General features: G+C 50.6%; 1 protein-coding gene across 1 annotated transcript in view; it reads left to right on the forward strand.

Annotated features, from left to right (window-relative positions):
* The window catches only part of LOC119398989 (fatty acid synthase-like), a 94,611-nt gene that overhangs the window by 60,077 nt on the left and 17,737 nt on the right, over positions 1-16,797 (forward strand). The window contains exons 7-9 of the mRNA XM_049417490.1: positions 292-414; positions 1,762-1,995; positions 8,832-9,133. Of these exons, the coding sequence (XP_049273447.1) occupies positions 292-414; positions 1,762-1,995; positions 8,832-9,133 (659 nt within the window). The remainder of the gene's footprint in view (positions 1-291; positions 415-1,761; positions 1,996-8,831; positions 9,134-16,797) is intronic.

The following is a 16,797-nucleotide window of genomic DNA, read 5'->3' on the forward strand; positions in this document are numbered from 1 at the left end:
AGGGCTCCTGAATTTTCTTTATTTTAGTTTCTTCTTCGTCGCTTTCTTTCCCTAACTCTTATTTTTCCGTCGACAGAACGATGCTCCCAGCGATGCCCGTGTAGCTAAGTGATGGCATGTATTTTTGTTCCCGATTCACGAATCAAGTTAGGTAGAGCACACTGACCCAAACTTCGACGTTGCTAAGTTATGTAAGATTGCACGGGAAGAAAGCATGGCAACAAGATTTACTGAACACATTATGATATTACCCGAAAATTATTACGCGTATCTTCTCTTTTATTCTCGCAGCGGACGGCTACGTGCGAAGTGAGACGATCGGAGCGATGTTCCTTCAGCCGGTTTCACAAGCACGCCGTATCTACGCCAAGCTGATCAACGCCAAGGCCAACTCAGACGGTTACAAAGTTGAAGGTGAGATCGGCTGTGTGCGAACTGAAAAGAGCGCTGCAGTAAATATTCAAACCCCTCCACCCCCAAGCTCTTTAAGCGCGAGACAGACGGTACGATTTTCCATGCGATGCGACGGCCGACGCGGCGGTGCGGCAACCGGAATGGTGGCTGTCCGTTGCTATGAAAGGTCACCATTCCGGTTTCCCCACCGCCGCGTCGGACGTCGCATCGCATGGAAAATCGTACCGTCTGTCTCGGCCGTTATAGAGAACACTGTGGATGCCTATGGTTGGTAAGGTCTGTAACATCGCAACAGGGGCTATCCGATATTAACATTACATCGTAACGGTGTTCATAGAGGCAAGGCGAACACTTTAACTTCAGTTCATTTCATTTATTGTACCTTCAGGGACAAACAAGGCACTACGGAGGGGGAGGGGAATGAGTTACGGGTTAAAATGGGAAGTTGTAAAACATAAGTAAAGCATAATTCAGTAAGAATGTAATACAAGCAGTGTAAAATTTAAGAAACTATTACAAGGTATTAAGTCATGGTAGGTTGTACAGGAAATACAAAATATAAAAATGCAAGAAAAACAAGACATACAGGATATACGGGTAAATAAAACGGCATTCTAGTTAGCAATGTTGTTTAAGGCATCACGGAACAAAGACTTATCACTAATAGACACAATGTTTTCGGGAAGGCGGTTCCACTCTAGTGACGTCCGAGGGATAAATGATTGGCAGAATGTGTTGGTACTACTACAAGGGACATGAACCTTGATCGACACGACGTGATAGCACATAGTGCGGAATATGAAAAAACATGTCATGCAAACGTTGTGCGGTGAAATAATTTACGAAACAATAATGAACTGGAGATTTTACGCCGGGCTGCAAGAGATGAAAGTGGTGGTCCAGTTTTCATGGCTGTTGAGCTGGCAGTCCTGCTATAAATGGAAAGAACAAAACGAGCTGCGTTATTCTGAACTAATTGTAATGCGTTAAATTAGGTTAGCGTTACGAGGGTCCCAGACTAATGAAGCATATTCTAATTTCGGACGTGTTAAAGTTCTGTAAAGTAACAGTTTTAAAGATTCGGGATTATCAAAAAAGTTTCGCCTGAAGTATAGCCAAGGGAGCCGTTAGTATTGCTAATTACATAGTTAACGTGAGTTGCCCAACGAGGTTGGATGCAATATGACTTCCCAAGTATTTGGATGAGTTTATTACTTGATTTAGGGAAGGCCATTTAAGTAGCACACCCGAGAGGAGTTAGGTGTCCTAGATACATGCATAACTTTACACTTTAAGTTAATGATTCCAGATCACCAAGGTCATCACCGTGGTGTGTGTATATCGCAGGAATCACCGTCCCATCGAGCAAGAAGCAGGAGCAGCTACTTCGCGAAGTTTACAGCGAGGCCAACGTGGACCCTCTAACCGTCACCTACATCGAGGCTCACGGCACCGGAACAGCGGTGGGCGACCCCCAGGAGATGGCGGCACTCAGCAGATTCTTCTGCGTGCCGGAACGCAAGAAACCCCTCAAAGTCGGTGCAGTCAAGAGCTGTGCGGGACACGCCGAAGCCGCGTCCTGTAAGCCGATCCTCTTTCTAATGCGTTGATCTACGGCTACTTGGTCATTATTTATAATGACAATGGAATCATGCGTGTTCATTCTGAATTTAGTCGCGCATATTAGCACGACGAAAGGTCGTATCTCCGTAATCGGTTGTATCCATTGCGGATAAAAGTTGTACACTTGACGTTGTTGCCGGAACACGTACGGCACGTCGAACGACTCATTGAACGTGGTAGCGCCCTCAGAGAGGTGGTCGGCTGCTGCAGTATGCGTTACCCTGAACGTAAAGGAAGGCGCACTAAATATGTGGCACCCGTCGAGATGGTCTAGTGGTTATGGAGCTCGACTGCTGACCTGCAGGTCGCGGGATCGAATCCCGGCCGCAGCGGTCGCATTTTCGATGGAGGCGAGTATGCTGGAGGCCCGTTTACTTAGATTTACGTGCACGTTAAAGAACCCCAGGTGGTCGAAATTACCGGAGCCCTCCACTACGGAGTCTCTCCTAATCATATCGTGGTTTTGGGACGTTAAACCCTAACAATTATTACTAAATAATGCCACGACCACTTCTTGTCTTTTTTTGATGTATTCGGATTTGACCGGCAGGGACGGTTATCAACGCTCGACGCTGTCCGCGAAGTAGTGTTCTAGAAGCGTCGCGATTGTAGTAGATCGGTTTGTTAAGATTGCGCCCCGCACGCGAATGTTCCAGTTTTGTCTAGAGATAACGCCGCCACCAGCGATATTGCTGGAAAGTTCGATAGCGCCTGTATAAAAGCCGACGCGCTTGATCGCTTGTCAGTTGATCGACGGACGACGCCCTGTTCGCCGCTATCATTGTACAGCGTGCATTGCTGTAGTTCTAGTTCTCATTTTCCGGCCACAAGTTCGGCCAAATAAACAGTTTCATCCTACAAACGCCGACTGCTGTGTTCGTCGACGTCACGACCACGTGACATCTGGTGGAGGTGCTGCTGCTTCCATGATCCGGACGCCCCCGCGAAGCGCTGACCCAAGCCCGAGCCGCGAGGAGGACGACGGAAAAGAAAACCCGGATCGTCATCCGTCATCAGTGGGCCGTTCGCAGCAAAGTTGAAGAAAGTTAGGACTGCTTGGGAAGGCCCCGAGATCCGTACCGCTGGAGGCCATCTAATAACGCCGATTGGTGTCTGCACGGCACGGCGAGAGTCACTATCAACAACCGGACTTATCCTGCGAGCTTTGTAATCCTACAAAACTGCTCCAGGGATGTGATACTTGGAATGGACTTCCTAAGTGACCACGGCGCCGTCATCGACTTAAGAACCAAGTCGATAACCCTATCGTCGGAGAAAGCGACACCCCCGGATACGAACCCATGTCAACATGCCCTGAACGTGCTCGAGGATCAAGTCACCATTCCTCCTAGATCCAGCATCATAATTCCCGTCGGCACCGAAACGGCTGAATGCATCGAAGGTGTCATCGAGAGCGATCAGGGTTTGCTGCTAGACCGTGACATTTGCGTCGCAAGAGGCATTGCTCGGCTGTATGAAGGGAAAGGAAGCGTGATGCTAACGAATTTCAGCCAGGAATACAGACACCTGAGCAAGGGCACGACGATTGCATACATCGAAGAAATCTTGGCTGTCAGCGATGCCTTTGCCTTTTCAGATTCTGACGAAGCTACGACGACGATCCCTGAGCCACCCTTCGACGTAAACTCAAGTCTTCCCGCTCGCCAACAACAACAGCTTCGACGCCTTCTGCAGGAATACAGGGACTGTTTCTCGTCGTCGTCGCGGGTCTGACAAACGCCCCTTGCTAAGCACCGCATCATAACAGAAGAAAATGCTCGACCACTCCGTCAGAGTCCCTACCGGGTTTCGACGCGGGAACGGGAGGCCGTTAAGAAACAAGTCGATGAAATGCTACGCGACGACATCATCCAGCCGTCCAACAGCCCGTGGGCGTCTCCCGTGGTGTTAGTGAAGAAGAAGGATGGGACCCTACGTTTCTGCGTCGATTATCGTCGCCTGAACAATATCACAAAGAAGGACGTATACGCTCTCCCACGGATAGACGACACCCTGGATAGACTCCACAACGCGAATTACTTTTCGTCGATGGACCTCAAGACCGGCTACTGGCAAATTGAGGTCGACGAGAGAGACCGAGAAAAGACCGCCTTTATAACGCCGGACGGCCTGTTCGAGTTCAAGGTCATGCCCTTCGGTCTTTGCTCGGCACCTGCGACTTTCCAACGAGTCATGGATACTGTGTTAGCTGGCTTGAAGTGGCAGACTTGCCTTGTTTACTTGGACGACGTCGTTGTGTATTCCTCGAACTTCGACGAACACCTCCAGCGACTTCAATCCGTACTTCAAGCAATCAAGAACTCCGGGCTCACCCTGAAGACAGAAAAGTGCCGCTTCGCGTACGAGGAGCTCTTGCTTCTGGGTCACGTGATCAGCAAGACTGGAGTGCTCCCAGACCCACAGAAAACAGCTGCCATCGCCGCTTTCCCGCCACCCACCGACAAGAAGGCCGTGCGCCGATTTCTCGGCTTGTGCGCCTATTACAGACGCTTTGTCAAAGACTTTTCACGGATCGCCGAGCCACTAACGCAGCTCACGAAGACCGACGTCGAATTCAGGTGGCAAAAAGCGCAAGTCGAAGCATTTCATGAACTGAAACGACGCCTGCAGACACCTCCGATACTTGCGCATTTCGACGAATACGCCGATACGGAGATTCACACCGATGCAAGCAGCATAGGACTCGGCGCCGTCCTTGTGCAGCGGGCGGGCGGACTGGAAAGGGTTATCAGTTATGCTAGCCGGTCGCTGTCTAAAGCAGAGGTCAACTATTCCACAACAGAAAAGGAGTGCCTCGCCATCATCTGGGCTACGTCAAAGTTTCGCCCCTATCTCTACGGCAGGCCCTTCAAAGTTGTGAGCGACCATCACGCCTTGTGTTGGCTAGCTAACTTGAAGGACCCCTCAGGTCACCTCGCACGGTGGAGCCTGAGACTTCAAGAATTTGACATTACTGTCGTGTACAAGTCCGGAAGGAAACACTCCGACGCCGACTGCTTGTCTCGTGCCCCCGTCGACCCACCAACGCCCGACGACCAGGATGATGACAGCTTCTTGGGAGCCATAAGTACCGAAGACTTCGCCGAACGACAGCGAGCCGACCCTGAACTGAAGGGTCTAGTGGAATACCTGGAGGGCAGGACCATCGTTGTCCCAAAAGTATTCAGGCGAGGATTGGCATCATTTTCTTTGAAAAACAACGTCCTCGTAAAGAAGAACTTCTCTCCGGCCCGAGCCAGCTACCTTATCGTTGTACCTTCGGGACTGCGACCAGAAATTCTGCATGCCCTGCACAACGACCCGACGGCTGGACACCTCGGACTTTCCCGAACGCTCGCACGAGTACACGAAAAGTACTACTGGCCGCGCCTTGCCGCCGACGTCACTCGCTACGTAAGGACGTGCCGAGACTGTCAGCGACGGAAGACACCGCCCGCAAGACCAGCAGGCTTCCTTCAGCCGATCGAGCCTCCTCGGCGACCATTCCAGCAGATCGGGATGGACCTCCTGGGGCCCTTCCCAACGTCGACTTGCGGAAATAAATGGATCGTCGTGGCTACCGACTACCTCACCCGCTACGCCGAAACAAAAGCCCTGCCCAAAGGCAGTGCCGCTGAGGTAGCCAAGTTCTTCGTTGAGAGCATCGTCCTTCGACACGGCGCCCCAGAGGTTCTCATCACCGACAGAGGTACGGCGTTCACGGCTGACCTAACTCAGGCGATCTTGGAATACAGCCACACAAGCCATCGCCGCACCACCGCGTACCACCCACAGACCAACGGCCTCACCGAGCGTCTAAATAAGACCATCGCCGACATGCTGGCCATGTACGTCGACGTCGAACACAAGACGTGGGACGCCATCCTTCCGTACGTGACCTTCGCGTACAACACGGCCGTACAGGAAGCGACACAGATGACGCCATACAAGTTGGTCTACGGACGGAGCCCGGCAACGACGCTCGACGCCATGCTACCAAACGTGACCGACGAGGAAAACATCGACGTGACCACCTACCTACAGCGCGCCGAAGAAGCACGACAGCTCGCCCGCCTACGGATAAAGAACCAGCAGACGACTGACAGCCGCCGCTACAACCTTCGACGACGCCACATGGAATACCAACCCGGTGACCGTGTATGGGTATGGACGCCAATACGCCGACGAGGACTTAGTGAGAAGCTTCTTCGACGATACTTCAGACCATACAGGGTACTTCGACGCCTCGGCGCACTCGACTATGAGGTTGTCCCTGACGGCATTACGAACTCTCAGCGGCGCCGTGCGCGACCTGAGGTCGTCCATGTCGTGCGCCTTAAGCCGTTTTTTGCGCGTTAGCGAGCCTGGGGACTCTATTTTTTCCTTCGTTATTGTAATTTATTTGTGTATGCACTTGTTTTGTTTTGTTTTTTTCTCTTCTATGTTCTTTCATAAGCATCGGGACGATGCTTTTTCAGAGGGGGGCAATGCCACGCCCACTTCTTGTCTTGTTTTGATGTATTCGGATTTGACCGGCAGGGACGGTTATCAACGCTCGACGCTGTCCGCGAAGTAGTGTTCTAGAAGCGTCGCGATTGTAGTAGATCGGTTTGTTAAGATTGCGCCCCGCACGCGAATGTTCCAGTTTTGTCTAGAGATAACGCCGCCACCAGCGATATTGCTGGAAAGTTCGATAGCGCCTGTATAAAAGCCGACGCGCTTGATCGCTTGTCAGTTGATCGACGGACGACGCCCTGTTCGCCGCTATCATTGTACAGCGTGCATTGCTGTAGTTCTAGTTCTCATTTTCCGGCCACAAGTTCGGCCAAATAAACAGTTTCATCCTACAAACGCCGACTGCTGTGTTCGTCGACGTCACGACCACGTGACAATATGTGGAATGCATCCACAAAGCCCAATGTGCCTTTGCTTGACCAGAAGTTGGGAGAAATGGCAAATTTATGTGCATATTTGTGCTCGTAAATGCTCACGAATGTATTTTTTACTGCGATATAGATTTGCCCTCAAAGGGCTCCCCGACCACCACCGATATTTTTTTAACATTTCAAGCGAACACGCGAACCGAGTTCAATGCCGAACGCGGCAGCGCTGCGAGCCGCGGGCGCGCCACGAATGCCAACAAACGGTCCCTTCAGCTCTCCGGGCCTTTAGGTCAATCCCCACCGTTGGCCGTGACGTCAACATTTGCGTCTGATCATGACATCAACAAAAAGGACCTGTTCGTCTTTCGCAGCCAAGCGCGCTCGCCACGCTTCCTCCGCTCGGCCAGAACGAGAGACGAGCCGGCGAACGGAGCATAGCGAAGGAAAAAGCGAAACGAGCGAGGGCCACTTTTGGGTCATCAAACGCGCATAGCTCCGCTATTAGCACCGTTTCGAAAAATTTTCGCGGCTGCGTGTTTGTGGAAGACTCGTGCACAACTGCGACACCGCAACTAAATTTCGACCGCTCGGTGGTTTACGGGCCCTCTAAGGCATAATACTTGATGTGAATATGTGTAAAAGATGTGTGCCGTAAGACCGCTGTTGTGTGCGAAGCGAAGCAGTGTCCTGTGGAATATGTTATCACGTATCCAGCGGTCTCAGCTGTCGTGTCACTTTAGCGAATGCCGGCTTGCAATAGTAGACGGATGCGTTCCGACTGTAACCCTTGACATTGCCTTACAAAAAGGTGTATGCATCTGCTTGCATCGCTGGAACTGAGCAATAAGGACACGTAGCACCCAGTGCTAAACGCGACCAGTTCCACGTTGAGATAACAGCCGGTGTGAAGGCCAACCCGGCCCGAAACCTCCTAAGCGCTTCCTCTGCCATAGTAAAGGGGGAGCGAGCAGACACACGGTGGGACAAGAGCGCGTATTTCATCTTCTAAAGCCTGGTACGCAGGCGTCGAAATTTGCGGCGGAGACCACTTACCCACTTTTTTTTTGTATATTTGACGATGTTCACCCAGGGCCGTAACTAAGGGGGCGTTGAGGGGGTTGTGACACTGCCCAAAATTTTTATCACGCTTTAACTTTTCGGATGACACTAAAATACTTGCACACCTTCACCGCGACCACCAGTTGCCAAAGTTAGCCGTTCTACACACAAACACCCCCGAAAAGAATTCTTCTTTACGGCCCTGGGTTCACCAGGCTGCTCTGTTCTCGGGAGCAGCTTACTGATCGCGATGTTATTAGAGAGTTTTAGTGCTGGGGACCTCAAGCCACCTGCGTACGCACGCTCTTGCGTTCCTTTGTACTCCTAGCCGCATCCACGGAGAATACAAGAGAGCGCAAGGGCCCGCGCGCCCCCAAGCCCGCGGGAACCCAGCAATAAAACTCTCTATTGAAAGCCTCCTGAAACGGCGGTGTTCTTTCTTGCTGAGCTAAGATAAAACACGCACGGCACCAGCTTTCGCCCAAAGGGGGGGGGGGGGGGGGCGTCGTAAAAAAATTAAGCCTTCACACCTGTTGACGTGCTGCCCGAAAAGTTGTAGGCAGTTGGGCATTTTGCGGAGGGGAAGTACCAGCATTAGTCGTGCAGGAGAAAATTTTTTCGAGCTCGGAGTGAGCTGAGGAGCAATGGGAATGGATGGACTATCTTTATTAGGAGTGCGGTGTGCTGGTCAGCAGCAATATTGCGAGGGTTTGCAGCTTGCATGTGGCCACTACGCGTTCATCACTCCTTCACTTTACCAACTCCTTTGTTTTGCTGTACTTAAACCCCTTCGCGCCCTTCCGAAAGGTGCCGAGCCGGTCACATGTTTCCCCGATTTCACTTTATTCGCAGCAATCTCCACCATTTCGAAGGTCATCATTCTCATGGAAACAGGCATGATCCCGCCGAACATGCACTTCACTGAACCCAACCCGAAAATTTCGTGTCTTCTCGACGGAAGCGCCGAGGTGGTTGCCAAAGCGACGCCCTTCGAGGGCGGCCCAGTGGGCATCAACGCATTTGGATTCGGCGGGACCAACGTCCACGCCATTTTCGAGGCAAACCCGGGACCGCACGTGGACACCATGGCCCGCGAAAAGCCAGAGCTTCCTAGGCTCGTTCTCATGGCTGGAAGAACAGATGAGTCGCTCAGGGTGTGTGTCTTTTCTTTTTCTTTAGTTGATGTTTTGGGATGTGCCAGCGCACCTAAGATCGCTATGTGACGATCAGCTGCACAAACACACTAGGGACTGTGGCCGTCTCGTGTTCCTTCCTCGTGCCTGGTGTTCTTGCGCAGTTGATCGTAACAATGAATACCAACTCGCCCAGCGCTCTGTTCCAATATAGGTATGCAGGTTACATAAAAGAATACTATTCCACTTACCAACCCATATGGCTAAATTTAAGATTTCAGAAAGATTTGATTACATTCTTCGTCGTGTCTCTATTCTTTGCATATATGACAAGACTTAGCCCTACTAGGTCCACTAGGTCCAAGTGACGCTGCCGTACTTGATAATGGGTTCAGTGTCGCAGTATATTCTGCGGCAGTATGTTTTATAGTGCCGCAGTACACTAGAAGGCGTTGGGTACTGTAGCACAAAAACAATTCCACATACATGAAAACGGAATGCCTGCCTTCCATACATAAAGGTTCAAATAAAAATATGCCAGGGCGAGCGTGTCACATGGTGCAATAGCAAAAAGTAATTGTTTCGTACTGAGAAAAGTCTAAAGAAGGCGATTTCCATACTGGAGTGACAGTTGCCTGTACTCCTCAGGATTTCCTTTATTGGTGACAGCTGGTCGTTGCCACACCTTCTCGGTCAATGCCCTACCGTGATGAAGCAGAGTCGCGGGTTGGGTTGGCTAGATGGTGGGTGTACACCGTGTGTGTTCATTGTCTTGATCAGCCCTTGTGATCTCCTCTTCTACTGTCCTTTAACTGTGTTGCGCTGTGACTTATTCCTCGATAGACATCCACCAGTAAGCCCAACTCGCGATTCTGCTTCAGCATGGGGGCTCTTTCGTTTCTTCTAACTCTAGTTTTCAAGGCCCGGTATCCTTGGCTGCTATCATCGCGGTTCAGCGCCTGTGTCCTCTTCTACTGTCCGTTTTATAACTGTGTTGCACTGCAGGTTATTATTCTACGACCTTACCATTGTGTTCCTTAGCGGGCGCGAACGACACGTACACTGTAAGGAGTGGGGTTCGGCGGGTCTCGTTACGGTAGCTGGCTCCCAGGGAAGAGACGCGTTCTTTCAAGAAGGAACGTGTTTATTTACATGATGAAGTCAGGAGGTGAAAAGAAGAGAAATAACAGCAAAAGTCTTCAGCTTTTATAGCCCCGAGACTGTCACTGCATAAGCACTGGCAAACCGGTGTCAACGTCTCCCGCCAATCCGGTGACCTGTCGTCCTGGCGTCCGGCCTCCCGAAAGGAGGCAAAGAGTCACACAATACACTCGCCACGCCCCGAAGACTCGTAGGTGAGAAGGTCGGCGAGGAGTTTCAGTCCAAAGGGGAAAGGGCCGATGACCTCCGTTTCCACTGCCAGTAATACTTGGAAGAAGTGTTGAATGATGGCTGCCTCGGGTGAAGGCCCCACCTGGGTTGATGGGAGCGTCTTCAACGGCGCAGTCCCACGCTGACCAAAACGCACGACAAAGCGGGTGTGTCGAATTCCGGAAAACACGCAGACCGCTCCCTCCGGCGCAGGTTAATTTTCCCTGCTGCGGTAGGGTAGAAGGCAGATGTGGCTGGGTGAGAAACTCTCCCGCGGTGCTTTCTCACGCAGAGAACAACAAGCCAAAAAGGGGTCTCCGAATTCCGACGTCCTTTTTCTGGGAAATCCGTCGACAGCGACATGTCCGCCCGCCCGGCAAAAGCTCCTACAGGAAGAATCGGCATTCCTGCCTCCGTCTAAGCGCCGATACGGGGGGAGAAGACAGCATTCCGGTAGACAGCTGTACGCTCAATAGCGTCGGCCTCGATGAATTTTTAGGCCAAACGTAACAGCTCCTCCGCCGCCCGGAAAATCTCGGCTGGCCAGCGCTCACAACCGCTGGGCACGAAGAGAATGGTTGGTGACGAGGCCGACGTCCTGTCTTGGAACCGCAACTGCGAACTCGCAACAAACTCCCAAACCACCTCACAATGATCGACAGCAGCAAAGTGAACCATACAACACAATGCCATGCCGTGATCAAGCGCCTTGGACTCGCTAAAAACTCTCCAGGCTTCTCAAGACATAAATAAATGAAAAACCCGCTACTCTAAAATATTGACGGAATTTCGTGCCGCGAAAGCTACAGCATTCATGGAAGAAGGCATGCCAAAGAGAAATAAAAAAAAAAGAACAGTTTTGGTCACATAAGATAACAACAAAAGATACAATATAATGTGGCCCTTGATTCATCAACAACACTTTTCAGATTAGTCTGCTCAGACCATCCGCATTGCCGTGCAATTTCCATTTTTTATAACGAACCTCGAAGTTGTACTGCTGGAGGGTGAGGCTCCATCGGAGTAAGCGACCATTTTTGTGTGACATTTGATTGAGCCATGTCAGAGGACAGTGATCTGTCTCAAAGATGAACCTCGCTCCGTACAAATAACATGACAACTTCTGGGCTGCCCAAACCAAACAGGCACATTCCTTTTCGGAAGCACTATAGGCTTCCTCCCGGACCGTTAGTTTGCGGCTGGCATAGAGAATGGGACGTTCCTCATGATCATCACCAACTTGGGTAAGCACAACGCCCATGCCTCTGTCGCTTGCGTCGCATTGAACTATAAACTCTTTACTATAGTCCGGTGCGCGTAGCACAGGTCGTGAAACTAACAATGCTTTTAAACCCTGAAAGGCGGCTTCTTTACCCCCATCCCAATGCAAGTTAGTGGGCTCCCCTTTTCTCAGTGCGTCTGTAAGCGGACTTGCCAGTTGCGAAAAATTGGGAATGTAACGCTGGTAGTAGCCGACAAGTCCCAAGAATGACCGAATGTCGGTCTTTGTGCGTGGCTGTGAAAAACCGGCAATCGCAGCTGTTTTCAGTTCGGCCGGCTGTCTCGTTCCCTGCCCAACAACATGGCCTAGGTAGGTCACTTGAGAGCAGCCAAAACTACATTTTTCCGCTTTCATTGTCAAACCCGCCCCTCTCAACCTCGAAAATACTTCCCTCAGATGCTTTAGGTGATCTTCCCAGCTGTCTGAAAATATCGCGACATCGTCAAGGTACGGGAGTGCGAACTCCTGTAGGTCTTTCAGTACGATGTCCATCAACTTGGAGAAACTGAAAGGCGCATTCTTTAGCCCGAAGCTTAGAACCAAAGGTCTAAAAGTGCCTACAGGTGAAATGAATGCGGCATAGCGGCTGGCACTTTCTGAAAGAGGAACCTGCCAGTATCCTCTCACGAGATCTAGCGTTGAAATGTATTTAGCAGCGCTGACCCTTTCGATTCGCTCCTCAATATTTGGGATCGGGTACAACTGATCCCTAGTGATGGCATTCAACCTCCTGTAGTCTACACATGGACGAGGGTCCTTGTTTGGGGCCTCCACAAGTATTAGTGGTGACGTGTAGTCACTCTCAGCGGGCTCTATCACCCCCAGCTCCAGCATGCGCCGTATCTCGGCCTCCATAATCTCCTTCTGTCGTGGGGACACGCGGTAAGGTTTGGACCTTACCGGTTCGGCTGATGTGAGTTCTATTTCGTGGGTTATCAGTTCGGTTCTACCCGGCCGATGACTGAACCTATCGAGATACTGCCTCAGTAGCTCCTTTAGTTCCTGTACCTGTTCAGGCTTAAGCGCTTCCGCGCCTACCGAGAAAGCTACAACCTCTTCAAGGCTAATTTCTGAGTCGGAAGTTTTGGTGAATCCGTCGAACTCGGATTGAATTTCTTCGGGCTCCTTTAGGGTGAGATTCACAACCCCATGTCGTTCTACGTAAGGCTTCATCAGGTTACAGTGGTAGATTCTAACTTCCTTCCTTCGACCTGGCACTTTCAACGCGTAGTTAGTGTCAGAAAGCCTATGCAACACTTCGACTGGCCCGTCCCAATGTACTTCTAGTTTGTTCTTTCGCGATGGTCTGAGAATCATTACTTGATCCCCAATGCTAAATGTTCGAAGTCTGGCATTCCTGTCGTAATAAAGCTTGGCATTCCTTTGAGCCTTGTCCATGTTCTTTTCGACAAGCCCTTGTGTCGTACTTAGTCGTTCTAGCAGATTTAGCACGTATTCTACCACTGTTTGACTATCCCCTCTTTCTTCCCACATTTCTCTCAACATTCTAAGTGGGGAACGCAGCGTTCTGCCATACACTAACTCTGCCGGTGAGAACCCCGTGGCCTCATGTGGGACCGTACGCAAAGCGAACAAAGTAGCTGGAAGACAGCTTTCCCAGTCTTCCTTGTGCTCATAACAAAGAGCGCGCAACACTCGCTTCAAGACTGAATGCCATCTCTCGACGCTGTTTGATTGAGGATGGTAGACAGAACTGTGTATCAACCTTATCCCAAACTTCTGTAAAAAAGTTGTAGTTAACGAGCTCGTGAAAAGCGACCCTTGATCAGCCTGTATTTCTGCCGGAAAGCCGACGCGTGTGAAAACTGACAGAAGCGCGTCTACCATTTCTGTCGAAGTGGGCTCCTTCAGAGGGATTGCCTCTGGAAACTTCGTGGCTGGGCACAGCATGGTGAACAAATACCTATAACCCGACTTAGTTGCTGGTAGGGGACCCACTATGTCTATCACCAGACGTCGAAATGGTTCTGATATTATAGGTACCAATTTTAGCGGAGCTTTCCACTTTTCCCCAGGCTTACCCGTGCGTTGGCACGTGTCACAGGATCTTACAAATTCCTCCACATCTTTGAAGCACCCAGGCCAATAGTATTCCATTAGCAATCTCTCTTTGGATTTCTTTATTCCTAGGTGGCCGGACCACCCGTTTCCATGGCAGAGGTTCAAAAGATCCTTCCGGTATTCTCTAGGAACGACCAATTGATCTAGAATCCGGCCTCTTTTATCCCTGTAGTGCCGATACAACAAACCTCCTTTCTTATGCAACGTCACGTTGCCCCTAGCGATCCCTTCTTTAGCGTTAAACTGTAATCTAGTTAAGCTAGGATCGTTCTCTTGCTGGGCTGCCAGCGACTCTCTGTTTACTCGTACAAGCCGATCAAAGTTTTTCGAGGCCGGCGACAGTACTGACCCCATTTTGCTTGTGCGAGTGTCAGCTAGTTCTCCCTGATCTAGTTCCGTTGATAAAGTCTCATTTTGCTGATCAGTTGACTCTCCCTCTAGGTCATGATCTAACTCCGTCAATAAAGCCTCATTTTGCTTATCAGCTGGCTCTATCTGCGCGCCTGTAGGGTTACCTAACTCCGTCTCTGTTGACGCTGCGATTGGTTCTTCTGGTGCCACAGAGGCGAGCTCTCGCGCCTTGGACCGAGTCAGCGCTTGAACAGTTCCTTCTCCAAGTTTCTGACCCCGCTCGCGCAGTATCCTGTCTGACCGATTTGAAAATATATACGGGTACTGCAACGACAGAGATGTCGAGACCGCTGCCTCAGTCACAATTTCTCCAAACGGCCCAGTGATCGTTACTTTAGCCATAGGAAGGCAGACGCTGTTTTCCTCTACAACCTGTTTGATCCACGCCACTTCTCCCGTAAAGTCATCTACAGTAATGTACGATGGGTGGACAATGTCCATGGTGGCGCCGCTGTCCCTGAGCACTTTGCAAGGTTTGCCGTTAACCTCCAGGTCATGGAGATACGGGCGTAACAGCTCTATGTTCTCGTCACTTTCGTCCGCGTAGGAAAAAACCACCTTAGGACTTCTGCAGTTTGCCGCGATATGTCCGGTCTTCTGACAGTTATAACAGCGAATGGGTCTGAAAGCCTTGAACTCTTTTCTTTGGGAATGTCCACCACTCGCGCTTTCACCCTTGTTCTCTGGCGTACTTGTTTCTCCCCTCGGATTGTCTAGCTTTTTCGCCTGTGAGCCCTTTCTGAACGAAAACTCTTTCCGCGATCCCTTTCGCCCGTCCGGTCCTCCACCCTCGATGCTCAGTTTTCTACGCATTGCGTAATCTTCGGCTAACTCGGCCGCCCTTTCCACAGTGTTTACGTTATCTCTGTCTTGCACCCATAGCCTCACGTTCTGTGGAATGCTCCTGTAAAATTGCTCTAGACAGATGGTCTCGATGACCCTGTCTCTACTCTCGTAGGATTCCGCACTTTTCAACCACTCTATTAGGTTTCTCTTCATGCCGTAGGCAAAGTCCGGATATCCCTCACTATCCTTCTTTTCTGTGTTTCGAAACCTTTGACGAAATGCCTCGGCTGAAAGGCGGTACTTCTTTAATAAGGCAGCCTTAACCTTCGCGTAATCATCTGCCTCTTGCGCGCTGAGTCTGGTAATTACTTCAGCCGCTTCATACGGTAACAGCGAAAGCAACCGCTGCGACCATGTACTTGGAGCAAAGTTCATCCTCTCGCAAGTCCGTTCAAAACTCCCGAGGAATATTCCTATATCTTTCCCGACTTGAAAAGGGTTTAGATATTTGTCCATGCGGTATGAATCTATCTCGCTCACTCTCTCAGGAGCCCCTCCACTCGTTTGAGCCAAACGTCTGCTTTCATTCTCAAGTTCGATTCTCCGCAACTCTCTTTCCTTCTCTTGTTTCTCTCTTTCCTCTCTTTTTCTTTCTTGCTCCTCAAACCTTTTGAAAGCGTTTAACGCGGTTTCAATCTCCCCCTTACTGGCACTTTCCATAATCAGCTTCACAATTTGAGACCTGCCCATTCCTTCCACAACCTCAATGCCTAGATCCTCACATACAAACAAAAGTTCGTCTTTTAGCATTGTCTTTAACTCCATGACTGCTGTTTTGCTTTGGTCCTGCTCGCTAATAGTTAGGTGATCCCTATAACTCACTCAATACTCATAAAGAGGTGATCTACCTAACCCACACAAAAAACAATCTAGCTTCTACACTACTTAAGTGTACACACAAAATGAAGCCTGGAAAGTCATAGCAAAGACCAAGCACTCACCACAACGCAGCACCATGTCGCAAGGTCCATCTCAACGCTGCCAACCAGTTGTAAGGAGTGGGGTTCGGCGGGTCTCGTTACGGTAGCTGGCTCCCAGGGAAGAGACGCGTTCTTTCAAGAAGGAACGTGTTTATTTACATGATGAAGTCAGGAGGTGAAAAGAAGAGAAATAACAGCAAAAGTCTTCGGCTTTTATAGCTCCGAGACTGTCACTGCATAAGCACTGGCAAACCGGTGTCAACGTCTCCCGCCAATCCGGTGACCTGTCGTCCTGGCGTCCGGCCTCCCGAAAGGAGGCAAAGAGTCACACAATACACTCGCCACGCCCCGAAGACTCGTAGGTGAGAAGGTCGGCGAGGAGTTTCAGTCCAAAGGGGAAAGGGCCGATGACCTCCGTTTCCACTGCCAGTAATACTTGGAAGAAGTGTTGAATGATGGCTGCCTCGGGTGAAGGCCCCACCTGGGTTGATGGGAGCGTCTTCAACGGCGCAGTCCCACGCTGACCAAAACGCACGACAAAGCGGGTGTGTCGAATTCCGGAAAACACGCAGACCGCTCCCTCCGGCGCAGGTTAATTTTCCCTGCTGCGGTAGGGTAGAAGGCAGATGTGGCTGGGTGAGAAACTCTCCCGCGGTGCTTTCTCACGCAGAGAACAACAAGCCAAAAAGGGGTCTCCGAATTCCGACGTCCTTTTTCTGGGAAATCCGTCGACAGCGACATGTCCGCCCGCCCGGCAAAAGCTCCTACAGGAA

The sequence above is a fragment of the Rhipicephalus sanguineus genome, chromosome 7 (assembly GCF_013339695.2).
Source record: "Rhipicephalus sanguineus isolate Rsan-2018 chromosome 7, BIME_Rsan_1.4, whole genome shotgun sequence".
Lineage (NCBI taxonomy): Eukaryota > Metazoa > Arthropoda > Arachnida > Ixodida > Ixodidae > Rhipicephalus > Rhipicephalus sanguineus.